General features: G+C 41.1%; 1 protein-coding gene across 1 annotated transcript in view; it reads right to left on the reverse strand.

Moving 5' to 3' along the window:
• Positions 1–3,278: 3,278 nt before the first annotated feature.
• The window catches only part of ranbp10 (RAN binding protein 10), a 34,609-nt gene continuing 13,933 nt past the window's right edge, over positions 3,279–23,954 (reverse strand). The window contains exons 4-14 of the mRNA XM_080437779.1: positions 15,014–15,181; positions 14,807–14,829; positions 14,371–14,555; positions 14,073–14,185; positions 13,769–13,877; positions 12,029–12,388; positions 11,702–11,841; positions 10,299–10,447; positions 9,193–9,304; positions 8,003–8,144; positions 3,279–7,747 (exon numbers count right to left, since the gene is read on the reverse strand). Of these exons, the coding sequence (XP_080293905.1) occupies positions 8,014–8,144; positions 9,193–9,304; positions 10,299–10,447; positions 11,702–11,841; positions 12,029–12,388; positions 13,769–13,877; positions 14,073–14,185; positions 14,371–14,555; positions 14,807–14,829; positions 15,014–15,181 (1,490 nt within the window). The 3' untranslated portion in view covers positions 3,279–7,747; positions 8,003–8,013. The remainder of the gene's footprint in view (positions 7,748–8,002; positions 8,145–9,192; positions 9,305–10,298; positions 10,448–11,701; positions 11,842–12,028; positions 12,389–13,768; positions 13,878–14,072; positions 14,186–14,370; positions 14,556–14,806; positions 14,830–15,013; positions 15,182–23,954) is intronic.

Here is a 23,954-nt window from a genome sequence, read left to right on the forward strand (position 1 = left end):
TCCCGAGTAAGTACTGATTTGTCTTCTGTCACACCAGACATGGGTCTGAAAGATGAATGGAGGTTGAAAGTGACAGTGATAGTGAGTCAGTCTGGATTCCAGGCTAAGTGATAGTGGCTTTACATTTTTAGACTTGCAAACTCGCTTGCAGCTTAAAAGAATAGAGGCTTATTTACCAATAGCCTTATTAGTTTGCCTTTGTATTAAGTGTCGTTGAACCAATGACATTCCTTATGTCCCCCTTTTCACTCTGAAGTCAAGCCGTGTATGGGGAATAACCCAGGTTGTGACCACAGTCATGATAGACCCAGGTTGCATAACCTGCGTTGACCCTTTAAAGGGATAGTTCACCCCCAAAAATACTTTTTCTATCGATTCTTGGATATTTGTTTTGTTTTTGTTGCATTCCAATAATTTGATGACCGGCCGCGGTTCCAGTAGGATACACAAAGGGTCTCCTTTGTCTCTCCTTCCGGAACCGCTGCCTACCAGTCCGCTGGTCATCAAATTATTGGTTTAGGAATGCGACAAAAACAAAAACATATCCATGAATTCAAGTCTCCGATGGGTGACTAATCAATAGATTTTTGGGTGAACCATCCCTTTAACACAACCAACCCGGGCCTTTCCCACATCATTGCTTGTGTGAAAAGGGATATTACTGTACCCACCCACCACCTGTGTTAAAGCTACAGTACAGTGGCCGAGAGAACCCAAGGTGAAGCAAATTGAGAAAAAGCATGACGAAACCCAAGCAAATTGACAGAACACATGCACCAGTCTGACATGTGTGGTATTTCAGAAATGTGCTGCACATTGACAAAGCACAAGCAAACCGAGAAAACACATGCACCAATCTGACAACACATACATATATTCCATAAAAGCTCAGCAAATTCAGAAACCACCGTCTGCTTTCAAAATATTTTTTTTAATTTGTATAGGCCTTCTATACTGTATATAGAAAGAAATAGCAAACAGTTTGCTGTTTTTAAAATGAATACTTTTTTTAGAACCGAGTGGGAGGGCAGGACATACGCGACTGCACCAAGAAGGTGACATCTGTACTGCCAAAACAGATGTAGCTGTTGACAGAATCCGAAAGTCTTTGGTAGCCTACTGTAGCAACATCACTACTATGCTACAAAACCACACACATTACATTTTACATTTTAAGTTATTCCTCTCTCACACACACTTTTGCAAGTGTTAGTATAAAGCAATCTACAGCACTAGCAAGTAAGTAAAAGAGAGACTTTGCCCCCCTCTTTTTCTTCTTTTTTTTTCAAATATGTCTTGCTTAAACTTAAAAGAAGGGTTCAAAGCGATTTTGACACAGCCTTATATTCTGTTCACCATAACAGCTCAGTGCTTGTGGTTAGAGTGTCCGCCCTGAGATTGTGAGGTCAGGGTTCAATCCCCCAGCTGGGTCATAAAAACTATAAAAATGGGACCCGGTGCCTCCCTGCTTGCAGCATCAAGGGTTGTATTCGGGGTAAGTATCTGCGACCTACTAGCGTCATATCCAGGGGGTGAACTTGTACATCATGACTGGGGGATGTACTTGTACATCAAGCTGCCTCACACTGCAGAAACAGGATATAGGCCCCTGGCCTGGGCCACATGGAGCGGCAAGGCTTACTGTTGTACATGCTGTTGTGAACTGTATAACATATTATTCTGAGCTTGATCAAATGTATCTACAGATGAATGCAAAAAATATTGTGACAGGGTTTTTATTGTTTTCTCCACTGTGGTGATTATTTGGGTTTCAAATAAGACAATAGGTCAATAGCCTCTAGTTTGTGGACATTAAACTGGGGCACACAGCCAATGCCCACCCAGCCCAGGGCAGTGTTGTCTCGGAGCTGCCTGCGCGGAGCTCAGAGAAAAACACTGTCCTCATCGACTGAGTGTTCCAGTTTAATGCCCTCAAACTAGAGGCCATTGTCTTATTTGAAAACCCACACAAAATAAACGCAGGCATTTGACTTCCATAATTATTCATGGTTTGTTTGAATTGCAAATTTGATCACAGTAACAAAAACTATTCAAAAACGTTGTCCTAGGCTACTAATTTAGATCGTTTTTCTTGTTTTTGCAGCCTATGTGAGGAGTAACCAAAGCAGAGCATGACATTTACAGGGAAATTGTGAATCACTTGAACATGCCCCTGGCTGAACGGGTGTAGAGGGATTCATGCAAGAACCAGGGCTGTATACTATAGGAATAAAGACTCTGCTGTGATATTTTTTTCCTTACTCAACTGGTCTAAAAATAAAATAAAAGATGGTGTTGATATGGCTTAAAGCAGGGGTTTTCAACATGTGATCCGTGGACCACTTGTGGTCCCTGAAGGTATTGCATGTGGTCCCTGACCATGTTGCAATTATGTTTTTTTCTTCTTGTTCCATGGAACAGTGCATATTATCGACCTGGTGACCTATGATGACACGTCAATGTTGTCAGTTTCTGGGAAGTCGGAGGTCAAGAAATTCCACAGCAAAGGGAGTTAGAATCTCAAGAAGGGGAAGTGTACCGGATTGCCTGATGGAGTCATCATTATTAGGAAATGAGGCCATATAAATAATTGCATGTGTCTGTGTAGCCCATGGACCACTGGTTGAGAAACAGGGGGATGTATATCATGGGATGCATGCATACAGTAGCAAGTGTTAGCAAAGCACTAATCTTAGCTCTAATCTCACCCAACACAACAGTGGTCCCCAGGTTGATTCTTAGTCAGGGTGGTGGTCCCTGGTTCACAATCAGTTGTAAACCCCTGGCTTAAAGGAGAACTCCGCCGTTTTTGTTTAAGATGAGTTTTAATAATGCTTTTCATTAAGAGGTTTTTGGAAGTCATTTTGTGCGCAGACTGCTTCTGCTAAATGCCAAGGTGACCATTAATATACTGTAGAGGTCAAGGTGGATAATTGTGATGATTGGCCAGTGGGGGTAACTTTATATGGGTGCGTGCCACATGGGTGCAGATTATGGCTGACAGGCCGGATCTACCTCATAAGAAGCAATGTAATACAGCTTGTAAATAATCATATGTTGTGTGCCGGAACTTACTGTGGATAATAAGACAATAAAAACGTATTCCTCTCTTCTCCTGAGATCTTATCAGAAATACTGTTGCAGGAATCAAGAGAAACTGCAGTGTATAAAGCAGTAAAAAACATGAATGGCCAGAGAAAGCTATGATCTCTGTAAGCTCTATTTCAACACTAAACCAACAAAAAATTAACACAAAAATAATGACATGAGATCAATAATATGCGTATGGATGTGTATTTTAATAAAAATAATTCTGTCAAAATTAAACAGAATACAATATTTCTTTTTTAATCATGTTTCCAGTACATAGGTATGTTTTTTTTATTATTGTTTTATCCTTTTTTATATCATTTTAAACATTTTAAAAGTTTCATGCTAAGTAGAGAGTAACTCATTTCACAATTCTTTTTGCTAAAACTCAAAATACGAAAGTAAAATCATAATAGGAGTCAATTGTGCACAGCTTGTTTTTTGTAATGCCTAATTCCATCTGGCCTCTCCAAATGAAATTCATTTGCTGTTAAGAGGCCTCGGGTCCTGTTCCAACACTGTCCACATGCCTCCTTTCCTTGGAATAATAACTGATCTAACTTATCTGGCTTGGAGCAAAGTATTCCGCCAGAGGATCAATGGGTATGTCTACAACGGGATAAACCAAGGGTACATGTTAACAGTGCTGCAACACAGACCCAGTTCAAACACAAGAGCTGGGAGACTTGTTCCCTACAGGTATGCAAAACATGTTCTTACAGGTGTGTGTGTGTGTGTGTGTGTGTGTGTGTGTGTGTGTGTGTGTGTGTGTGTGTGTGTGTGTGTGTGTGTGTGTGTGTGTGTGTGTGTGTGTGTGTGTGTGTGTGTGTGTGTGTGTGTGTGTGTGTGCGTGCGTGCGTGCGTGCGTGCGTGTGTGTGCGTGTGAGAGAGACGTATGTCCTTTATAGGTGTATTAGCAGGTGTGTGTGCATGTTTGTATATGTGTGCGTGTGTCTGTAGCCAGGAGAATAATTCCTATAGTAGCAGAAGGTGCGTTTATAAAAATTGTCCCAGGAAAAAGCTTGACAACATACCCTGTACTAGATCCCTCCCTGCATACACATTACCCCTAGCATAATATAAGTCTGTAAATCTCTACCATGGGATGAAATTCTCTTATGAATGGAAATATACAATTTGGGGTGGGCTGCGATACTCAGTCCAAATGCCATTCACTGACTGCATCATCGCAATCAGAGTGACAGCTGTGACAAACGTGAGGAGAGATACATGGTTGCAAAGATCCAGCGCTTTAAATGGCATGTGCTGCATTTATATCTGACAGCATTTAGTAATTACCCATCTGACAGACCACATCTTTTTGGAGCAACGCACCTTAACCACTTGAACCCCAGCATCCCTATTCTGGGGGGAACATTTGCCCCAAAATATTCAATCTACAAGCTCACAATATACGTTGCGACGTGTTGCGAGCTTGTAGATCGGCTATTTTTTGCAAATAGATTTGGTGTGTAGACGGGAAAAGGCGATCCAAGTACAGCTGCAACTCAGGAGCGTTTCACTAAGACTAGAGGGTTTAAGTGGTTAAGACTGACAAACATCCTGGATCCAAGGAAAATATTAGAATAATTCTATTAGGGGTGAAACAAAGTATTAGAAAAAATAAATTAATTATGATTCAATTGTAGACACCAGGAACAAAACTGATAATTTGTTAAACCACAAGAAGGGAAAGAGCATATTATGATCTCAATTTGCCACCAACAATGGTAGCCTATCAAATTATGTATAAACTATGTATGATTGTCATTTAGGTGAGTGAAAGAGGGTTTTTATTTGAAAGAATAATGACATTCTACCAAAGCTACATTCAACACAGAGCCACCTAAGGTGAACACTAGGTTCTTTGAGTGAAGTCATTCCCTGAGTCCAGAGAAGGGATTACAGATATTTTAGAACTAAAATATATGTGTTTTCAGCATTGTCAAACTGACCAAATAAAAAGTTTACTGTGGTTTGCTGGCTTGGCCATAAAAGCTTTAATAACAAGTGCAAATCTACTTTTTCAAATAACAAGGTCAGAATAAATATTCCCTTATTGAATCTTGAGAGGCTACATTTTTTAAACAAAAAGTAATTCAATCAACCCAAATGGAACTACAATTTAGAATACTCGTAGCTATTAGATACTACCATTGGTTCCTTGTTCTCGCCCACTTTTTGAGTCTCCAACTTGTTTGTGTGAGAGGACAACTGATTCTCTGGGGAAGAGACGGTAAAAAAAAAAGTATATGAACGTGGCCAGAACAATACAGTCAAAATGAATAGTATGAGCACAGTTTTGAGGGCCTGGTCAGAAGAGTGTTAATAGGACCTAAGTACAAACACTCCCAATTGAAACAGCCTACCACCCTGATAGTTGTTCCTTGTGCCTGTGTGTATATGAGAAAGATTGTGCATTAGCGATAATGTACATACACATCTGAAAATGGTTTCTGACTGCATTATTTGGACATAAAACCCAGTTAGTGCAACATTTCCGTTATGAAACAAATGGAAGGATTTGTGGAAGGACAACTAAGAGACAAACACGGTTACTTGTTTGACAAAGGAACATCACACTTCTAATCAACCAAATTATCTTTTTTTTTTCAAATTAAAGAGCCATGACAGGACAGGCTTAACTGATTTTTACAACATTATAGTAGTTGTAATTTGGCAGAGTTGCTCAAACTTTGCTGAGACAAACTGGGTGAGACAAACTGGGTGAGACAACTCATTTTGAAAAGGTTCCCTGAAGCCTACATGCAGTAAAAGAATGATTTCAACACAAAGGGCAACTTAAAATCTTCATGTTGGCAAATGGCTTCATTTCTTTATTCAACATTATAATAGTGATACTAACTATGCAAATAAACAGGTCTAACTCAGGGGGATGCATCTCTGGCAATAAGACTGCTCTGATGAAAGCCTCAAGAATGGCTCGCTATACCATACACAAACACCACATGGTGTCAGCCATTAGACTGTCTAAAGCAGTGGTTCTCAAAGTTCTCTCGATCAGGGCCCCACTTGGAAATCTCGAAAGTGTTTGCGGCCCACCCATCTGACCACTTAACACGGCTGCCATTGTGGTCAGATGGGTGGGCCGCTTGCATTTTCGAGCATGTTTATTTTATGGTCAGTCAATCGACTGTGCATGAATGTTTTATGATGAAAATCATAGTGTTTTTCCAATTATTATTTGGGGGCCCACTCGCAATATCCTCACAGCCCACAGGTTGAGAACCACTGGTCTAAAGCCTGATTTATACTTGGTCGCACGCCAGTGTCGTATCCACGAAAAGAGCAAATCCACGAGACTGTAGATCGGCTAATTTTGACATGTGACACCGGTGCGCAGCCAAGTATGGCAAATTAAGCTTTAGTTCTTTACTCTATGTTAACATCAAGGCCTACAGATGAATAAAAAGCAATGTTGTCATAAATGACCAAAAGGTGTTAATAATAATAATAATGATGATGATAATAATGGTGTTAAGTATAAACCAATATATTTCCCCCAGGAGTTAAACGCAGGGTTGGAGGTACAACAGGTGTTTAAATTCCTGCATCCAAACAGGTGGGTATCTGCTTCATGTACATACAATCAGAGAAGAGGTTTATACAACCAATGGTAACTTGTCCACATTCACACAGGGCTATGTATTAATTGTCTCACTGTACTTTGTGTATTTGAAGTATAGCCAAAACCAGTCCAGGTGTTCTACAGGCACCAGGCAAAATTGGAGAGAATTTGAAAGGGTTTTTCTAGTATGACACTTGTTGGAGTTCGTTGTTGTCTAACATGCAGCAGCCTCGATGACAAGCTCCCCATTATTGCATCTACCATGCAATAGTTCTGGAACGGCTTTTGTAGTACATTGTTTCTCAGATGTTGCAAAAATAATACCATACAGGTATATAGTATCACAAAAAGCATGTTTCTTAAAACAACTGATTGATTCCTTGTGTCAACAACAAACGACAAATCCTCTTAGGTGTGGAGAAACATGTAGACAAATGTAGGACTTCTGTGAAGGCTGTAAAACAAATGAATCTCTTTAGCCAATGCTTCATTTAGCTAAATAGTGCACTTCTAAGTGCTTCCTTTGGGGTAGTAAATGTTCAGAACTGGGACTCAGGGTCTGTCTATCTGCTACATTTCCTCAGTGACAAGGTTTGACATCACTTCAATGACCTAAGTAAGGTCTACTACGGTGAAGCTTACAATTGGAGGATCTAGAGTGTGTCATTGTGGGAACCAGCTATGAGTGTTGTGGTTTGTGATGATATGGTAAACAACAACAGTCGAATAAAATACTGAGTCGTAGGGAATCAAAATCCACCCATAAAAACAAAAGAGAAAAAAAAGGGAATTAGAATTTCTGTTGTCCAAGATGAGCACAACAATCTCTAAATAAAAAGACTAGATAAACGTAATAATAATTAATTATCTTTAAATAGTGTCACACATTTCTGTATTTGATAATACTAAAATTAAAAGGAAACGTTCTTCTCTTCTCTCCTCTGCTCCTCTGTCCCGCTGGCTCAGTCTGACGGACAGCCACACACACCAATCACACGCATGCTCTCTCCTCTGTCGCCAAGACAACTACCTGCTGGACACGCCTTTTCAGCGCTGCTTAACAATAACCTGTGAGGAAAGAAGGGGGGGGGGGGTAGCAGTATGACAGGTAAGGAACCTTGTGTGAATATATGTACTGTAGTTTATGAATATTAACCTGTGTATATTGTATGTGCACTAACAGAAAGTGTGTGTGTGTGTGTGTGTGTGTGTGTGTGTGTGTGTGTGTGTGTGTGTGTGTGTGTGTGTGTGTGTGTGTGTGTGTGTGTGTGTGTGTGTGTGTGTGTGTGTGTGTGTGTGTGTCTCTCTCCACATTAAACTCACCTGGACTTGGGCTAGTGCAAAAAGTTGTCTACTCTGGCAAAGGAGCAGGATCCAGAGCGGACACGGGCCATAAGTTGAACACACTCTGTGGCCTGGCCCAGGGCCAACATCAGTGGAGGCTGCTTAGGCAGGTTCTGGGACTCTGCAAAAGTTGTTTAAATGTTAGCAACAGAGGTAGCACATAAAGTCAGCAATAGTTGTGTTTGTTTGGATGCAACATTAGAGTGGATTATAACAATCCTCTAGTGGGCACTAGAGGATAGGACATGAGGTAAAATAGTTGGGGTTCATCTTCCAGGGAGCATGAATGCACTCGGCACATTTCATGGCAATCTGCCCACTAGACTAGGAGATATATTGTGTGCAAGCGGAAAGTTTGGTCTAATGCCTGATTTATACTTGTTTGCGTGTTGTGTCGCACGCCGAAAATGTCAAATCTATTAGCTCAATACCTATCACAGCACAAAGCTTTTAGACCTGCTGTAACTTATATGTCTTTATACCTTTCAATCAGGGACAGCATCTGTGTCATTTTAGATGTTGCTATATAGCAACACATTTTTCTTTTTCTTTTTTTTTATTAAAAAGGTTATATAAAACGTTTTTCCGGAAACTGCTAGGATTTAGAAGGTGTTTTAACAATTGGCCTCAGGTCTAAATGGGTTATCGTGTATCCTTGCCAAGTACATTCAGTTTCATGGCAATCTACCCATTCGATTTTGAGATATAGTGTGTGCAATTGGAAATCTTGGCCTAGAGGTGGCACTACAGGAAAGGCCATTGGATCTCCGGAATCAGTAGGGGCAGTCCATGGATATCCATCCAGTAGTTTTTGAGATATCTTATTTGGGAGTAAAATGGGCACAAGCAGAAATTTGGCTTAATGGTGGCGTTAGAATAAAGATCATGTGACCACCAGTACAGGCTATCCTATGGGGTTCACAAAGGTGCAGAGAAAAATCCATGGCAATCCAGCCAGTAGTTTTCGAGATATGATGTTTGGGACCAAATTGTGTACAGACAAGACATACTCTACCTATCATAGAGTTATAATTATATCTAGAGAACGGACGGCACCCGGAAGTACACTCTTCTTCCGGGATTGGCAGTAGAATTATAAGTCTTGCAATACCACATTTGACCACCTGGCTTCAATAACTCTCTGCAGTCATCCCATGTGTGTCCCTTACCCAGAATGGCGCTGTTGAGTGCTCCGCAGAGTGTTTCTCTCTGTGTAGGGTCTAACTGCTGGCCTACGGGGCAGTTCCAGGGGTCCGAGTATGCTAGCAGGCTGAACGCATCCTGGAGACAGACAGAAACGGACAGAGAGGGAAAGAAATAAGAGAGATGGAGACGTGGAGAACGAAAGAGAGAGGTAAGGTCGATTGCTGTGGATCGGCAGAGGTGGGGAAGCAATGTTCTAGTCATGTAGTATTATTTAGTTCCTGTCAGTTTTGACTGATTCAACATCGAGCCTAATGTATAATAGATTCTTTTTAATTCCTTCATTTAAAATGTAATTTATGTTATCTGTTATCCCCATAATTGCAACTACCTATTTATGTTAGGGATATGTAGGGTTCTGTTAGATATTAGATGTTAGGTTACATACAAATGTAAGTGAATTATGTGGCTGCTGCATATGCTTAAATGCCTGTCAGATTGCAACGCATGTCGAACGATGAAAAACATTTGCGCACATGAGCTGAGATCTGACATGAGATTTGATTGTTGGCTACACTCACGTCAAATTGACGACAGATTAATAAATACTGACAATTGTGTTGAGATGAGCGTGCAGCTGTACGCCCATTTTAAGGTCTGCGCAAGTTTGATAAATGAGGCCCATTGTGTTAATCAAAGTGCTGAGACTGTGCCATTTTCCTTTGCTTCAACAAAGAGAACACTACAGACAGAAAGACCCTCAATTGCAGAGCATTATATCTCAGCTGACATAAGGCCTCTTATTTCATTTTTGTTGAGGAGCTATAATTCATGTACATGTTCTCTCTTTAGGATATAGGACTGCACCACCACCAATTCCAGCTCCCACAGAGTTTTTTCTTCTTTTAGTTCTCTCCCCAATTTAGTTGTTCTTCCAATTACACTTGAGAAATGCACTGCACTAAACACAGTGCCTGTCCCTGTTGCTGCTGGTCTGGGGATTGTGCCGGCACAACAACTCACAATAAATAAATGAATATAAAATACAAAATGTACAAAAAGTTGGCATCACAAAAATATCAAGTGCAAACATTGAGTGAGTGAGTGGGTGAGTGAGTGAGTGAGTGAGTACCTGCAACATCTTCTTGTGCGCGGCATTCTTGCCAAACTCGCGGCACAGTGTCTCGTTGAGCACCTGCAACTCTCTTCCAAACTGAATCATCCTCTCTGTGGCTGCCTCGTTCCCTCCACAAAGCTTTCTACTACTGCTACAGCCCTCATCTGGGGGAAATACACACATACACAGATTTTATGATGTTCAAAAACAGATCATTTATTCTGTACACAATCCTAGAATTTAATTAATGGTAAAGTAAGCAAGTCTCTCTCTCTTCACATTCAAAGGTATTTGTGAGGGCAAACTGATAGATGAGAATTGTAAAGTGGATTGTAAATGTAGAGCCACGTTTTATTCATTTATTCAAGACATTTACAATGTGCTCCTTGATGTAGTAGTTCAGAAATACTATACAGTATGTAGACCAAGTCTTATGTTGCCATCTAGTGGTTACTGGTGGTATTGCTATGTGAAACAAGTGGTCAAAACCCCAAGTTAGGGCTTGGCTTTACATTTGTTCTTTAATTATTATTTTTCGAAGCACTGTAATTTTCAATTGTACTGTTTGACCCCAGGAAGAAGGAAGGAGATTTGGCAGGAGCCGAAACTGCCCTTAAACCTTGCAGTGAACATAAAGCTTTCAAATTGCTACAAAAAGAAAGGATTATAATGAAATGAGCAAATTAGCTACTGTAGTAGCACGGTGTGTGAGCCACCGGAATGTTAATTTATTAACAAAACCAGCTCACGTTATCATTCAGAAAAAACAAAGTCATATTATACCAGTTGTGCCAAGCTAAAACCCTAGAAAAGTACTGTCAATCTTGCATCTTACTAAACATTATATATATATATATATATATATATATATATATATATATATATATATATATATATATATATATATATATATATTATATTACATAAGATATAGTTAGATACATTAAGAATGAAATTAGCTACGTCTCTGAAACAGTGTTCAAAGGAATTGAATATGTAATTCAACGCAGTTGTAAGTTAATTTTGTTTAGGTTTACAGCTGGTCGTTGGATTGTTTGTGCCTGTAAGAGTGCATGAATGTCACCCTTTTGTCCGCTATTCTTTAGTTCTTTTACCTTGCTTTAGTTTGCGTGAAAAAACATATTGAACGTGTTCACTTAAATGCTTGCCGGAGGGTGAAGAGTAGCGTGTGTCTGTGTCTACTGTAAGTTGACGACGGTAAATTAGCGAGTGTTGAATTCTGTGAGTATGGGAAGGCATTTTGGACTCCCCATTGGCTTTAAGGACAGTCAATGAGGAGAAAGTGTCGAAAAAAATCACTACCAGCCACGGAATATAGACCAGCTTGCTCCACAAGCTGGTAAAAGAATAAAATTAAAATATTCACAGTATCCATCAACAGTTTGTGTGTACCGTACCTGTTACACCGTTGCCCAGGCTGTTGTCATCTGGTTGAAGGATCTCTTGGTGTTTGTATGTGCCGTTCATGATCCGTGCTGAGGAGCCATCAACCACCCCATTGGTATAATGCTCTGCTTCAATCTCCATCTCACTATCACTGTAAACATGAACAGTTTATAATGTATGCGATTCTCGTGATGTGCACTGCAACCTTATTTGTATAGATATGATGTCATGATGTCATGACACTCCAAATGTACACATTTACAAATGGCAAGCGAAGCAAATGTTTCCTCTTCTGGCTGAAACAGGCGAGCATGGCACGAGGGGACAGCCTTTCCTACCTTGTTTCCTGGTTGCTGTTGGCGCTGTGTGGCTGGCTCTTGGTGGAGTCAGAGGAGTTGGATTCGGAGTAGTTAACGGAGGAAGGAGAGGAAGAGGAAGAAGAAGAGGCTGAGGAGGAGACCCCGGGGTACTTGCTGTTGCTGCCTCCACCGTGGTTCTTTGATTTGTTGGGGGGAGTCACACCATTACTGCATGTAGGGCTGTCTGCTCCTCCGGTGTGCAGGTGTGCGTTGGTGGTGCCGTGGTGGGGGCTGAGGCTGGGCGAGCCGGGGTAGCTGTCCTGGGACTTGGGGGAGCGAACGCTAAAACAGCGAACTTCACTGTCTGTGCCATTCACCATCTCCACAAACTGACGACACCTGGCAGACAGGACATGATACAGTTGGCACACTGCTACTGAAGCTACAGTTAGCACTTTGTATTTCCAGCTGCAGTGCTGCATATTTATAAGTAATTTGTTGAACAGAAAAAGGGAACTATGCTGTCTGGAACCAGTGAACCACAGAAGGCATGGAGAAGAGAAACGAAAACGAGAAATCTAGATCTGGCCTCTTGAATCATCCTGTCCTATATTAAAATTGCCTGGCGGGCGTACCTCATGTCACTATGTCGTCACACACTCACGTCACCATGACTCAGCCATAACATACTGTATGTGTGTTGTCTAACCTCAATGTGTCGTCATGGCATCAGCGCAAACAAATCAGTCAGCTCCATATGTGGGCACAAAAGGGGGCATGCCCATACATGAGATCTCCATATATGGGCATAAAAGGGACAAGGAAAGGACTGACAGATACAGAGATCTCCATATGGGCATTTCAGTCGGATTGGCAGTGCGACGTAGGTGTGGGGGCCACGTAGCGGCCCGAACCTCTAGTTGACCTAAATTTGCTTGAAGTCTTAAAATTCTATGAACTTGGAAATCACATTGAGTATAATATGGATCGAATGGACAGAGTTTAAAAACAGAATAACCATTCCTCCATGACAACTTAATAGACTGGGATATATCAGCAATGAATGCAGAGGGGAAAATCTCTATCAGCATACTACAGTTAGGAACTACATTTCATACATTTTAGCTAATTGTCATAATGTAGAGGACAAAAAGTGGGTCTTTTTTATTGTTATAGATCAACTCGTCTCCAAGCTGCCTCATACAAATTTGTTATGTGTAGGGTTGCTGTACAGCTGTCTGCATTATATAGAACACCCTGATGAAAACCCTTCATAAGATATCCCTAAAGAAGGTAAAGTTATAACTTATTTAGCTTTAAGTAAACAGATAAGTCAAATGAGAACGGCTTCTTCATTACACTGATGACCTGGTCAAAAGGTATAACGTAGAGCAAGTCCCAAAACTCGAGCCATGGTTAAAATTCAAACATTTGTAGGATGGGTGGTGATAACATTGGAAGTAATACTATGTTACTTCACTAATCTCTTTTTTATGTAAAGCACTTTAGGCTGCATTTGATGTAATGAAAGGTGCTATACAAATTATGTTTATTATTATTATTATTATTATTATTATTATTATTATTATTATTATTATTATTATTAAACAGTCGGTTTTGGGGGTTGCCTAAGCTCATCATGTGGCTGATTTGTGTAAGTATGCGCCTGGACAAAAAGCAACAGGTTGTAGTTGTGTTACACTACAACTTAATTGGCAACTGAAGAGGCAGAGTTCTAACTTCTTTCAATGTAAATTATGTTATGATTGTGTAACTTACTTCAACATGAATAGTAGGTTGGGATTGTGTTCTAGGAGGCCGGGATAGAGCTGCTGAGTGGTCTCTATGGCCTCACCTACCCGCCCTGACAGCACCAGCTTCTGTATTCCTATTGGACAGTGGAAACACAATGGAATCATTTTGACCGTCTTTTATTGGTCTGGAGACTCAGACAATCTATAATGTAATTCTTTGCTGATAAGAAGCAACTGCAAGTTGCTAATTGTGCTAGTTTAGCACCACAGTTGCCAAAATGTTACATTCAATGCCCATGATTTAATGGTATGTGGGTAGGGTTCCTCACTCTGTCTGTTCTTTATAGAAGACTGGTCCTCTTGTATCAGTGTCTCAGTGGCTCTGGCGAAGGCTGTTGCTGTGGCACAGTACCCATGGTGTACCAGGTAGCTAGACACCATACTGCAGAGAAAACACCAAAATATAGGTTTAAAGACTGACTGTGTGTCATGCATGCATGCAAGAATGTCAGTTGGATTAATATATCTGTTATAGGGCACCAGAATAAGCTAATCATTGTGTGCATCAAAACAATATGCATGCATGTGTGTATATGCATGTATCCAAAGAGTGTGTATGTGTCTTACTTCTGTAGAACAGCCTGCCACTCCCCCAGCCTCTCTCCTATGGGGAAGCGTGCGATCATGCCGTGGATCTTTGCCCGCCATTCATTCATGTAGTCCTCGATGTCGAAGACAAACGGCTGCTGGCCAAAATTTGCATCTACAATCTCGCCAGGGGTCTGAAGCCCCACAGTGGGGTATAGATTGGGCTGCAGACAGATATCAAAGTTTTTGATGAAGCGGATAGTTTAGGGATTTTTAGTACAGTGCAGAGACAGGAAACCGAGATCATGAGACATGAGAGGAGTTAGATTCAAACAAGTAGCACATGGTTCTGAGCTACCAGGCACACCTGATCTATAAGGACTTAGGAATCAGCTATGAAAAAGTATTGGGGGGGGGGTTGAATACAACACATTTAGTAATATGTAGACTGTATTATATTGGTTGCAATACTCACAGGGAGGTCTGTGAAGGCTACACCTATGAGATGGAAGTGAAAATAATAGTGAGTTATTTGAGCCGGTAAAAACTTACTGGACAATAAAAGCCAACAGTATGATTTCAAACTACAAATCAAACAACCAATTAACAATTTAATCAAACAACAGAGCTGTGGGTACAGTAACTACGGTATCCACATGCAGTAACACATATACTGACTGACCTAGGCTGATGCCATTTTTTGTGTAAAAGCAGGTGTTGTTGATGAGGTTAACGCAACAACCAATCACATCGCCTGTGGTGAAGGTTGGACCGTAAGGTTGTCCAGTCCCTGAAGAGCAAAAGGAGTGGCCATCATCTCCGTGGTACCCATACGAGTGCTTGTCCCATCCTGTAATAGAGCAAAAAAATTGGATTAAGAAAATTATATTCCCCCATATTCATAATTTGACATGTTGTCTTGGGATTCCTGCCTAAAACAGAAAAAACAAGGGCAGTGAGCACCCAGCATAGAAACTAGCAATAATCTCTAAGATGCAACTGCCACTTAGTACAACCAGTGTTCCATTGTTGGATGGATTGTTCCACTATGGATTGTTCCACGTGGACATTACATTAGAAACCGTGCTCAAGCCAAGGCCACTGATGGTAGTTGCTGGAAGAGGAATTAAGAGTGTTACTTCTCTTCCCTAGATTTATTACGGGGCCAGAGCTCAGCTCTGGACCTGTCTTAATGTTCCCCTCTTTTTTCTTCTGCCACTTTTCGCAGTTCTGGCTGAACCGTGCATACGCTTTTTACGAAACTTGGCCATATGGTAGATGGTCATGAAAAACTATCAAGAAAGAATTCTCACAATCTTTCGTCAAAAGGTGGCGCTATAGCAAAATGCCAACTTTGAACAGGTACAACTCATGCCCTGTTTGACCTACAGCCATGAAACTTCAATACACACATGCATCTACTCATGATGAACAACTTTCACACTCTGACTTTTGACCTCTGACCTTTAGATCTCCCACCATTTTGAATTATATGAAAAACAGTTAAAACCTATCTCCTCCTGGGATTTTTGAGTAATCTGCACGAAACGTTTTACACATGAACTTTGGACCTATGCCGACAAACAAGCAGTAAAAGATTTTCCATAAGTGAAAAAATTAAGCTTTAATGAGCCAATGAATATTGCAGTTTTATGACAATTATTCATCTGCCCCTAACACATACATGCAGACTCACATTTCTTTGAAACTTTGCGGTAATGTTGAGGGTCATTCCAAATATCACTGAAACCAATCTTACTCCAATTGGTCAAAGGGGGGCGCTATAGCGATTTTTTGAAAATGCAAACTTTAAACAGGCAAAAGTCATGCCTCGTTTGGCCGACAGCCATTAAACCTGCTTACACATGTGCCTTGACTCATGAGGAACACATGTATCACGTTGACCAGTAAGCTCCGCCTTTAGATTGTCCGCAATTTTGAGCAGTTTGAAAAACACTTAAACCCAGGATTTTTCAGCTATTTGCGTGAAACTGTATCATCTGTGTGATCTCCTTTTTCACAGGTTCTTGTCTGTTGGTCCAATGGCTTCTCCCTTAAGCGAGTGCCTCACGACCGCAAGGTTGCCGGTTCAAGCCTCACTTGATGCAGACTCATTTAAGTTGAATTGCAAAAAACATGACTGTATCAATGAATACATGTGCAAACGGTAAAGATAACATGAAATGCTTATTTGAGAGGGTATGTTTTTGCAATGTATGACATACTTCATTCTGAAAATAGCCGATCTACAATCTCAAAACCTTTCAGATAGCAACGTGTTTCTGAGCTTGTAGATCGGCTGCTTTCACTGTTTCAATTTTATCTTCAACAGACAACCTCAGCCTGGACAAAGCTATAGCACTATAGGTAGTGTTGCAGCCTGTCAATCCGAAGGTTGAGGGTTTGATTCCTGTTAAGGGCAATAGGTTGAGACGTCCAATCAATCCATTCTGCTTCCATCTCTCTCTCTCTTCAATCTATTCTGTTTCCATGTCTCTCTCTCTTTCTCTCTCTCTCACTCACTGGCCCCGTATTATCGCTGCTTGCAGCTATATTTCAGCTTGATTTTGACCAACCCAGCCATTTTGATACAAATTCACAAGTGCAAGTCTATTTAGCACTACCCCCTTACATGGCATGTAATTCTTTGGACATCCAGTAGGGGGATGCAGTATACAAAGCCTGGTGGTGAGTCATTGCCATCCAGCCCAAGAGGCTCATGAGGCTAAATAAGGAGAGCATGGGTTCATTTTACTGTGTGTACTGGAGAAGGGAGTGTCATCATGCACTACTAAATATTTAGTATGCAATTCAGTACGCATATAATATACTTAAAAGCAAGGTATACATGGTCTTTTGAGATTCATGACCTTAGGGACATCAAATGTCATTGTAATGCAATCCTATATTTTGCACAATCTTCAATGTAAAGATTATGTTTTTCTTCCTGCCTCAAATGTTGATTTTGGAGGAGAATATATTTTCCTTCACAAACCATGATGATATACTACATGCTATTTTTACTTAACCACTCAACGTCATTCTATTTGCAGACAGCCTCACAGGGTCACTCAATGGCACAAAGAATACCGGTCCGGTACATACTTCTCAGTCTGGGCTATATAACATAATGTAAAGTTATAACTCATTTTCATAAACAATAGGAATGCAGACATCAACATCAGACTGGACTAACACCAGGAAAACAACCAAAAGCAACTTGGTACTTTTATGTTAGAAGCTCTCCAGTGGTTAAAATGATTTCCTGTTTTTTTTGGCATATTTGTATAACACACATATTTAACACAGTCCATTGGTGGTTTCATTGTATAATAATAATTTCAGTGCTCAGAACAGTTATAAATCAGTCAAGGTCATGGTTTCATTTTCAAATGAATCAAGCCAAAATCTAAAAAGAAACAACATGTTATTTACTGATCACAGACCATGCATTCTCAATGATTAGGCTTAATATGTTAATGACAATGTTCTCATGAGTCTTCCATTTGAATTTTAAGGACATTTTGCTTCCAGAATTGAAAGTGAATTAACCCCAATCCTGCTATATGACAGACCGTTCAGAGTTGTAGGCAATCTTCCCTCATCAGGGGCTGTCATTGCCAAAAAGAGTAGGGTGAAAGTGGGATGTGTGTGAGACCCAAGATATGTGACGTGTGCATGTATTTGAGTGTGTCCATCAAGTATTAGCTTAAGCTTGGATTTGTGCATGTGTTTATTATAGTTTGTTTATGTACCAGTACATACAGTATGTGCTCTGTGTGCTCGTACACATACAGTATGTGCCTGTGCTTGTGTTGGGGGGGTATTAGATTAATCTGCTGACAGGGATATTGCCTCCAAAGCCAGGCTCACTGCTCCAACATGCTAATGAAATGGGCAGGTCTCTACCACTGGATCAGACACAGAGGTCAGTTGTGGAAAACAGTGTACTTCTATTGGCACACACACACACACACACACACACACACACACACACACACAAAATATGCATATTGCATACAAATGCACTCTAAATACTAATGTGCATGAGCATTCAGACAGACACACACACACACACACACACACACACACACACACACACAGAGAGTTGAGGCAATTCACAGCAATCTGTCTACCAGGGCTATGGACCATCTACTGTACACTGGAATCCTAGCGAAAATATTTTCATAACGAATACATGAGTAAGCTTTTAAAAAAAAAGATTCACCACTGTTCCACTCTGTTCCAACCTTTGTGTGACATTTGAAATAATGTGAATAATAAAGAGGAATAATGAATGATGGTGTGTGTGCGTAATGTGTGTGCGTGCGTGTGCGTGCGTGTGTGTGAAATCTAGAGTTTGTTGAATTGGCTGGATGGGTCCATGGCATTCCATAAACCCACACCCAATGGGGAAACCTTGACTAGCCACAGAGCAGATGATACAGACTGGACTCGTGCGATTGGCCAGAAGAGAGGGTTGTTCTGATTGGCTTGGAGTAGCATGGTGCTTTAGTCGTCCCCTCTAAGCTACAATATGGCTGCGATGCTTCCTCCTATGTCATCAGAGCGTGGTGAACCATTCACTGATCTCATTGTGTGGCTGTCGGTGGATGTGCGTGTGTTGAGAAAGAGGGGGATTGGGAGCACAAGAAAAGAGATCAAGCTCTGAGAGGAAGGAAGGAGAGATTTGTTTCAGTTGACCTTAACAAACCTCTGGATCTTTGTACTAATTCTGTTCCAGATATCTTTTTATGACATGTAAATTCAGAACACTATGGAGATATAAATGTCAATTTGCACTGCCAGCAGCAATCCCTCGGTCTTGACTGCAATACGATGCACAGTAAAATCCTCAATGTTAATTTACACTCTGGGAGAGTACAAATGTAACCAAATGAACCCTTAGGACTAGGAGTTCATTTGGTTACATTGTACACTCTCAGAGTTAAATAAACACTGAGGATTTTACAGTGTTACTGCATACAAGACACACTGTGTTTATATTTATGTAGATGAGGAACAAGATTGCCACTCTGGAATTGCCTGGTTTGGCTGCTTTCAAAATCTGTCTGGTAGTGGAATCACTGCCTATAATCTCAATTCCATTGTAGACAAACTAGAGGTTCGGGCTATGCGGCCCTCACATCTAGGTAGCCTAGGCTGTCACATCTAGCCTAGAATATAGGCTATATACCATTATTCCTCAAATACAAACCCCTCAGGTACAGGGTGGCTTGCTCTGTGTTGGCCTGGTTGGGCATCATTGGGTTTTTACTATGCTGGTGGGTTATAATAAGATATGATATAATGTTAATTTGGGTAAATGCCTATTTTGCATGTTAGTGATGATGTTGTGCAGCCTCGCTGTTCTCAGGGTTCTGAAACAGCCCATTCCAGGGGAGTGGAGGGAGAGGGACAACAGCATGAAGAGGAGAGCGTTCATTCTCATCTGTATGATCGTGGTGTCATTTGTGGGAACTGTCTTTATTTGGTCCTTTATGGAAATATTAGTTGCTCAAGGCCTGTTATTAGATTACATGGATTTAGTTGGAGCTACAGTATATGTATACACTCACACTGCTACACACACACACACACACACACACACACACAAAGAGAGCAAGATGTGCATGGGAAGTTTCACACTGTCTCTCACACACACACACTGCCTGACTGGGTGCGCACTTGAATATTTTGTTCCGTGGTGAGACATGAGATGAAGTAACCCACCAGCATGCATGTGATCACACACACACCACACACGCGGCATCGCGGAGTGGCAGCGAACACACACACAGGTCCGGTGCGCACTGCTCCGTTAGCAGGCACGGGGTCCAGCGGCCGGGGATGTGGGCTCTCTCCCAGGCTAGTCCCAGCTAAGCTATGTGTGCTAATAACAGAATGTGTGTGCACGCAGGCATGCGCTCTGCGCGTTGGAGCCGTCCGGGTCGACAATATGCGTGACGTCAAACTGGCCTCGTTAGGTAACCAATTGTGGTGTAACTGTAGTAGATTTTGGATGCATGTCCACCAAGTGAGCAGTCCTAGCCAATCACAGATCGGAACGGCGTCACACACACACACACACACACACACACACACACACACACACACACACACACACACACACACACACACACACACACACACACACACACACACACACACACACACACACACACACACACACACACACACACACACACACACACACACACACACACACACACACACACACACACACACACACACACACGAAAGACCTAGCCGGTTGAGTGTCTAAACGGAAGTACCGGAATTTGGCGTTAGTAACACCCAAGGAAATGACGTTGACGCTTTACAAATCTGTTTACATTCTCCGTGAATGAAACGAGTGTTGTGATTGGTCGAAAAAGATCATTTCCGGGGGAAATGCGTACGACAGAAGTCCCGCCCCTATAGACACTCTCTGCATTAGGTCGTGACCAGGCTTTTCTCTTTGCAGATGAGTAAGGCTGGGAATGAGGCCACACACACACAAACACACACACCACGTGAGCAGTCCTAGCCAATCAACGACGATAACAAACATCACCGATAACAAACATCGGGGGCGTGGAAATAAGCCAATTGTATATATAGATGTTTGTACATTGTATACAGTAGCTTGAAATGCTTGATATCCTTCTATAGCATGGCCTTCTCACTTTGTATGTAAATGAGTCCCCAATAAAGACTGAAAAATGTACTTTAGTTCGATTAGATATAGAGATGTATATATTCTTTCCTTTAAAAAAAGGGGGAAAGAGAAAAGGAGACTGCGACGTCCCTTCTACCTAAAAAATGATTTTATTTCATTTATTTGTAGTCTGTCTATTTCTGAAAATGTGTCCTCAAACAGTCTTTCTGTTTTGCAGGGATGTGCACGGATATACGGATAAATGGTGCTGCCCCTACTAAACGTTTACTAAATAAAATGTGGTTATCATTTTTTTTATTATTGATATATAAACTTTTCCATTTTGCACCCATATTACTGGCATCTCTTAACAAAATGTTGCTTTTGACAAGCAAAATAAGGAAATGTTACCGCGTACCACCCGCTGCCTCTGTGATCCGGTCGATTTGAAGAAATAATCCAGCGTTTGAGGTGAGAGCATGGAGAATGCAGAGTTTGGCTGAAGATCCAATACTACATGTCATGTTATGGTTTTATCTATCTATATTCAGTATATTAGTATCTTAGTTACACCAATGCTGGTGTAGGGAAGAAATCATATTTCGGCAACAATCAATGACATTTGTAGAATTTGTGCGGTTTGCATGGGTTTTGGACAAAATCTGTTTGAGTACTAGCAGAAAGTGTATTTTGAAGAAAATGCAAAATGGTGGAAATTCTAGTCAGGTGGGAATGGGCAAGGCCTATGGGATGTTGCGTCATGGTCCAAGGAATCCAGGGGAGAAACATTTTGAATGTACAACCTACAGTTCAAGAGTTATAGGCCAAAACGTGAAGAAGCCTGGTATAGCACCACCATGAGGCTACATTTGTTATTCCTTGGCCTACTAGGAGTGTCCGTGCAAAGTTTCACGCCGATTGGTCCAGCGATGCCCAAGATTAGCTGTTCACAGACAGAGTGAAAACATATTCCCCATCCCCAGCCATTCCGGCCTGGTGGAGATAATAAACTATACATACATCTTTGAGTCTGTATTTTGTTCAATACATGCATAGGCTATTGTAAATGTATAAAGTCTAGCGACAGCTGTCATTGACCTCAAGTTGCGTGCGTGGATGACAGATAGAGAGGGACAAAGAGAAAGAGATTGAGTGAACAGAGCTTTTGTGACTGCATTCTATTACGTCAGTCTATTTTGTGTCAGTATTTTGTGAAATAAATGAGTTGGGCCTACATAGATTCTATACGTAGACAACTATAGAGTACCAAAGATCTGACGTCAAACCCAAGCTCCCTGGGCAATAAAGGCTTTTTTCCAATTCAAAATCCCATTGACATTTGTTAAAACAATATAAGAACTGTGTCCCAAAACATTTAATAACAGATCCAGCGACTCTGTCAGGGAGGTGGCTCTGTACTAGCCTGGTTCCAGACGAATCTGCCATTGCAAAAATGGCCCTTGGCAGATTAGGTCTGGCCCCTCTCAATAGAGATTGCATTTCTCTCCCTCCGAAGTTGTGAGGGACCAATCAGGGCCCAGTATGCAAATATTGGGCGGGTTTATCACCAGAGGCATTTTTTTTATTTGCCCCTCGGAAATGCAGGTTCCACACAGAGATTCCAGACTTAATATATACGCAGTGATATTAGTCTGGCCATGCCAGGCTAGCTCTGTACAGTCTGTGTTTGAAAAAAAAAAGATGAATTATGCGGCCGGAAGTAGTGTGTAGTGAAATCACATGATTCACTGTCCCCACTGAAGCACATGATGCTCCATCAAAACATTCCTGAGATTCCTAAGATTTTGTGACATTTGTTACCAGTGCAACAACACGACATGCCCAAGCGCAACATGATATAACGCTGAAACTTTAAATTTAAGTTGAAAGATTTAGCCTACCCCCATAGAGAGTCTACGACTCTCAAAAGTCGGAACCGGCATCGGGCCCAAAAAATCTGGCATCAGTCGGGCTCTAGTTGTGTTACACATCACACCTCTGATCGCCGAATGCCAGCATGCAATGTAAAAGCATGCAGCATGGCTCTTTGTAAAACAAACAAGAAAGCCTGCCACTAAAGTGGCTTAAATATGTCAAAACAACATAACCTTTGTAGATTTTGTGGCACACTTATTTTATTTTGATTATTTTTCATCCATGTCATTTCATTGAATATAAATTAATGTAACGAGGCATCAATATTTAGAAATGTAACATTTGCTACAATACAATTGTTATAGCAAACAGCTGTATTTGGATGGAAACTTGAAACCACCTACTAGAAATAAGTACATACTGACATGCCCAGACATGTCTCCCTGCACAACTGTCAGACTCAATCCATATACAATTTATGTAGAAACTCCACCCATATTTCACTCCCCCTGCCCCATCCCCAAAACCCATACATTTTGTCAATACTTGAACTTCTCCACAACTTCTTTTATCCTGAACTCCATTCACTAGTATCCATAATCCACTATTCCACTTTCTCTCACTACACTACTACTCCTTCTTTCACGAAATTGAGCTGATCTGAACAAAAAACGATGCACTAGTACTGACATTCCTTATCAATTGCCTGTGTTTTCATTAAATAAAACAATTTTCTGTACTGTGACTTTAAGGCCTACTACATCTTCAATGCATTTTTGCAGTCTACATTATGATCTAAGCCAGGGCCATTAAAGAGCTGGAAAGAGTTAAAATTATGGCCAGAGTTGATTAATTGTGTCATCACTGCAGTCTGTCCTCCTATATGTAGCCAGAATGAAACAAACTGTAAGAAGGCATAACTGTTTCAGTATTTTCCCCTCTCTCCAATGTCCACTTGTCCAACTGGCAGAGATTCTGGCCTCAGGCCAACAACCAGTGATATTGTCAGACCCTGCAATGAGATCCTCACCATAACCAGTTCATGTTGAGTGACCTTGGAAGTCATTACCTTTCCCCTTGTCACCCA

Source organism: Gymnoscopelus braueri, assembly GCF_963280865.1.
Source record: "Gymnoscopelus braueri genome assembly, chromosome: 9".
NCBI classification, from domain to species: domain Eukaryota; kingdom Metazoa; phylum Chordata; class Actinopteri; order Myctophiformes; family Myctophidae; genus Gymnoscopelus; species Gymnoscopelus braueri.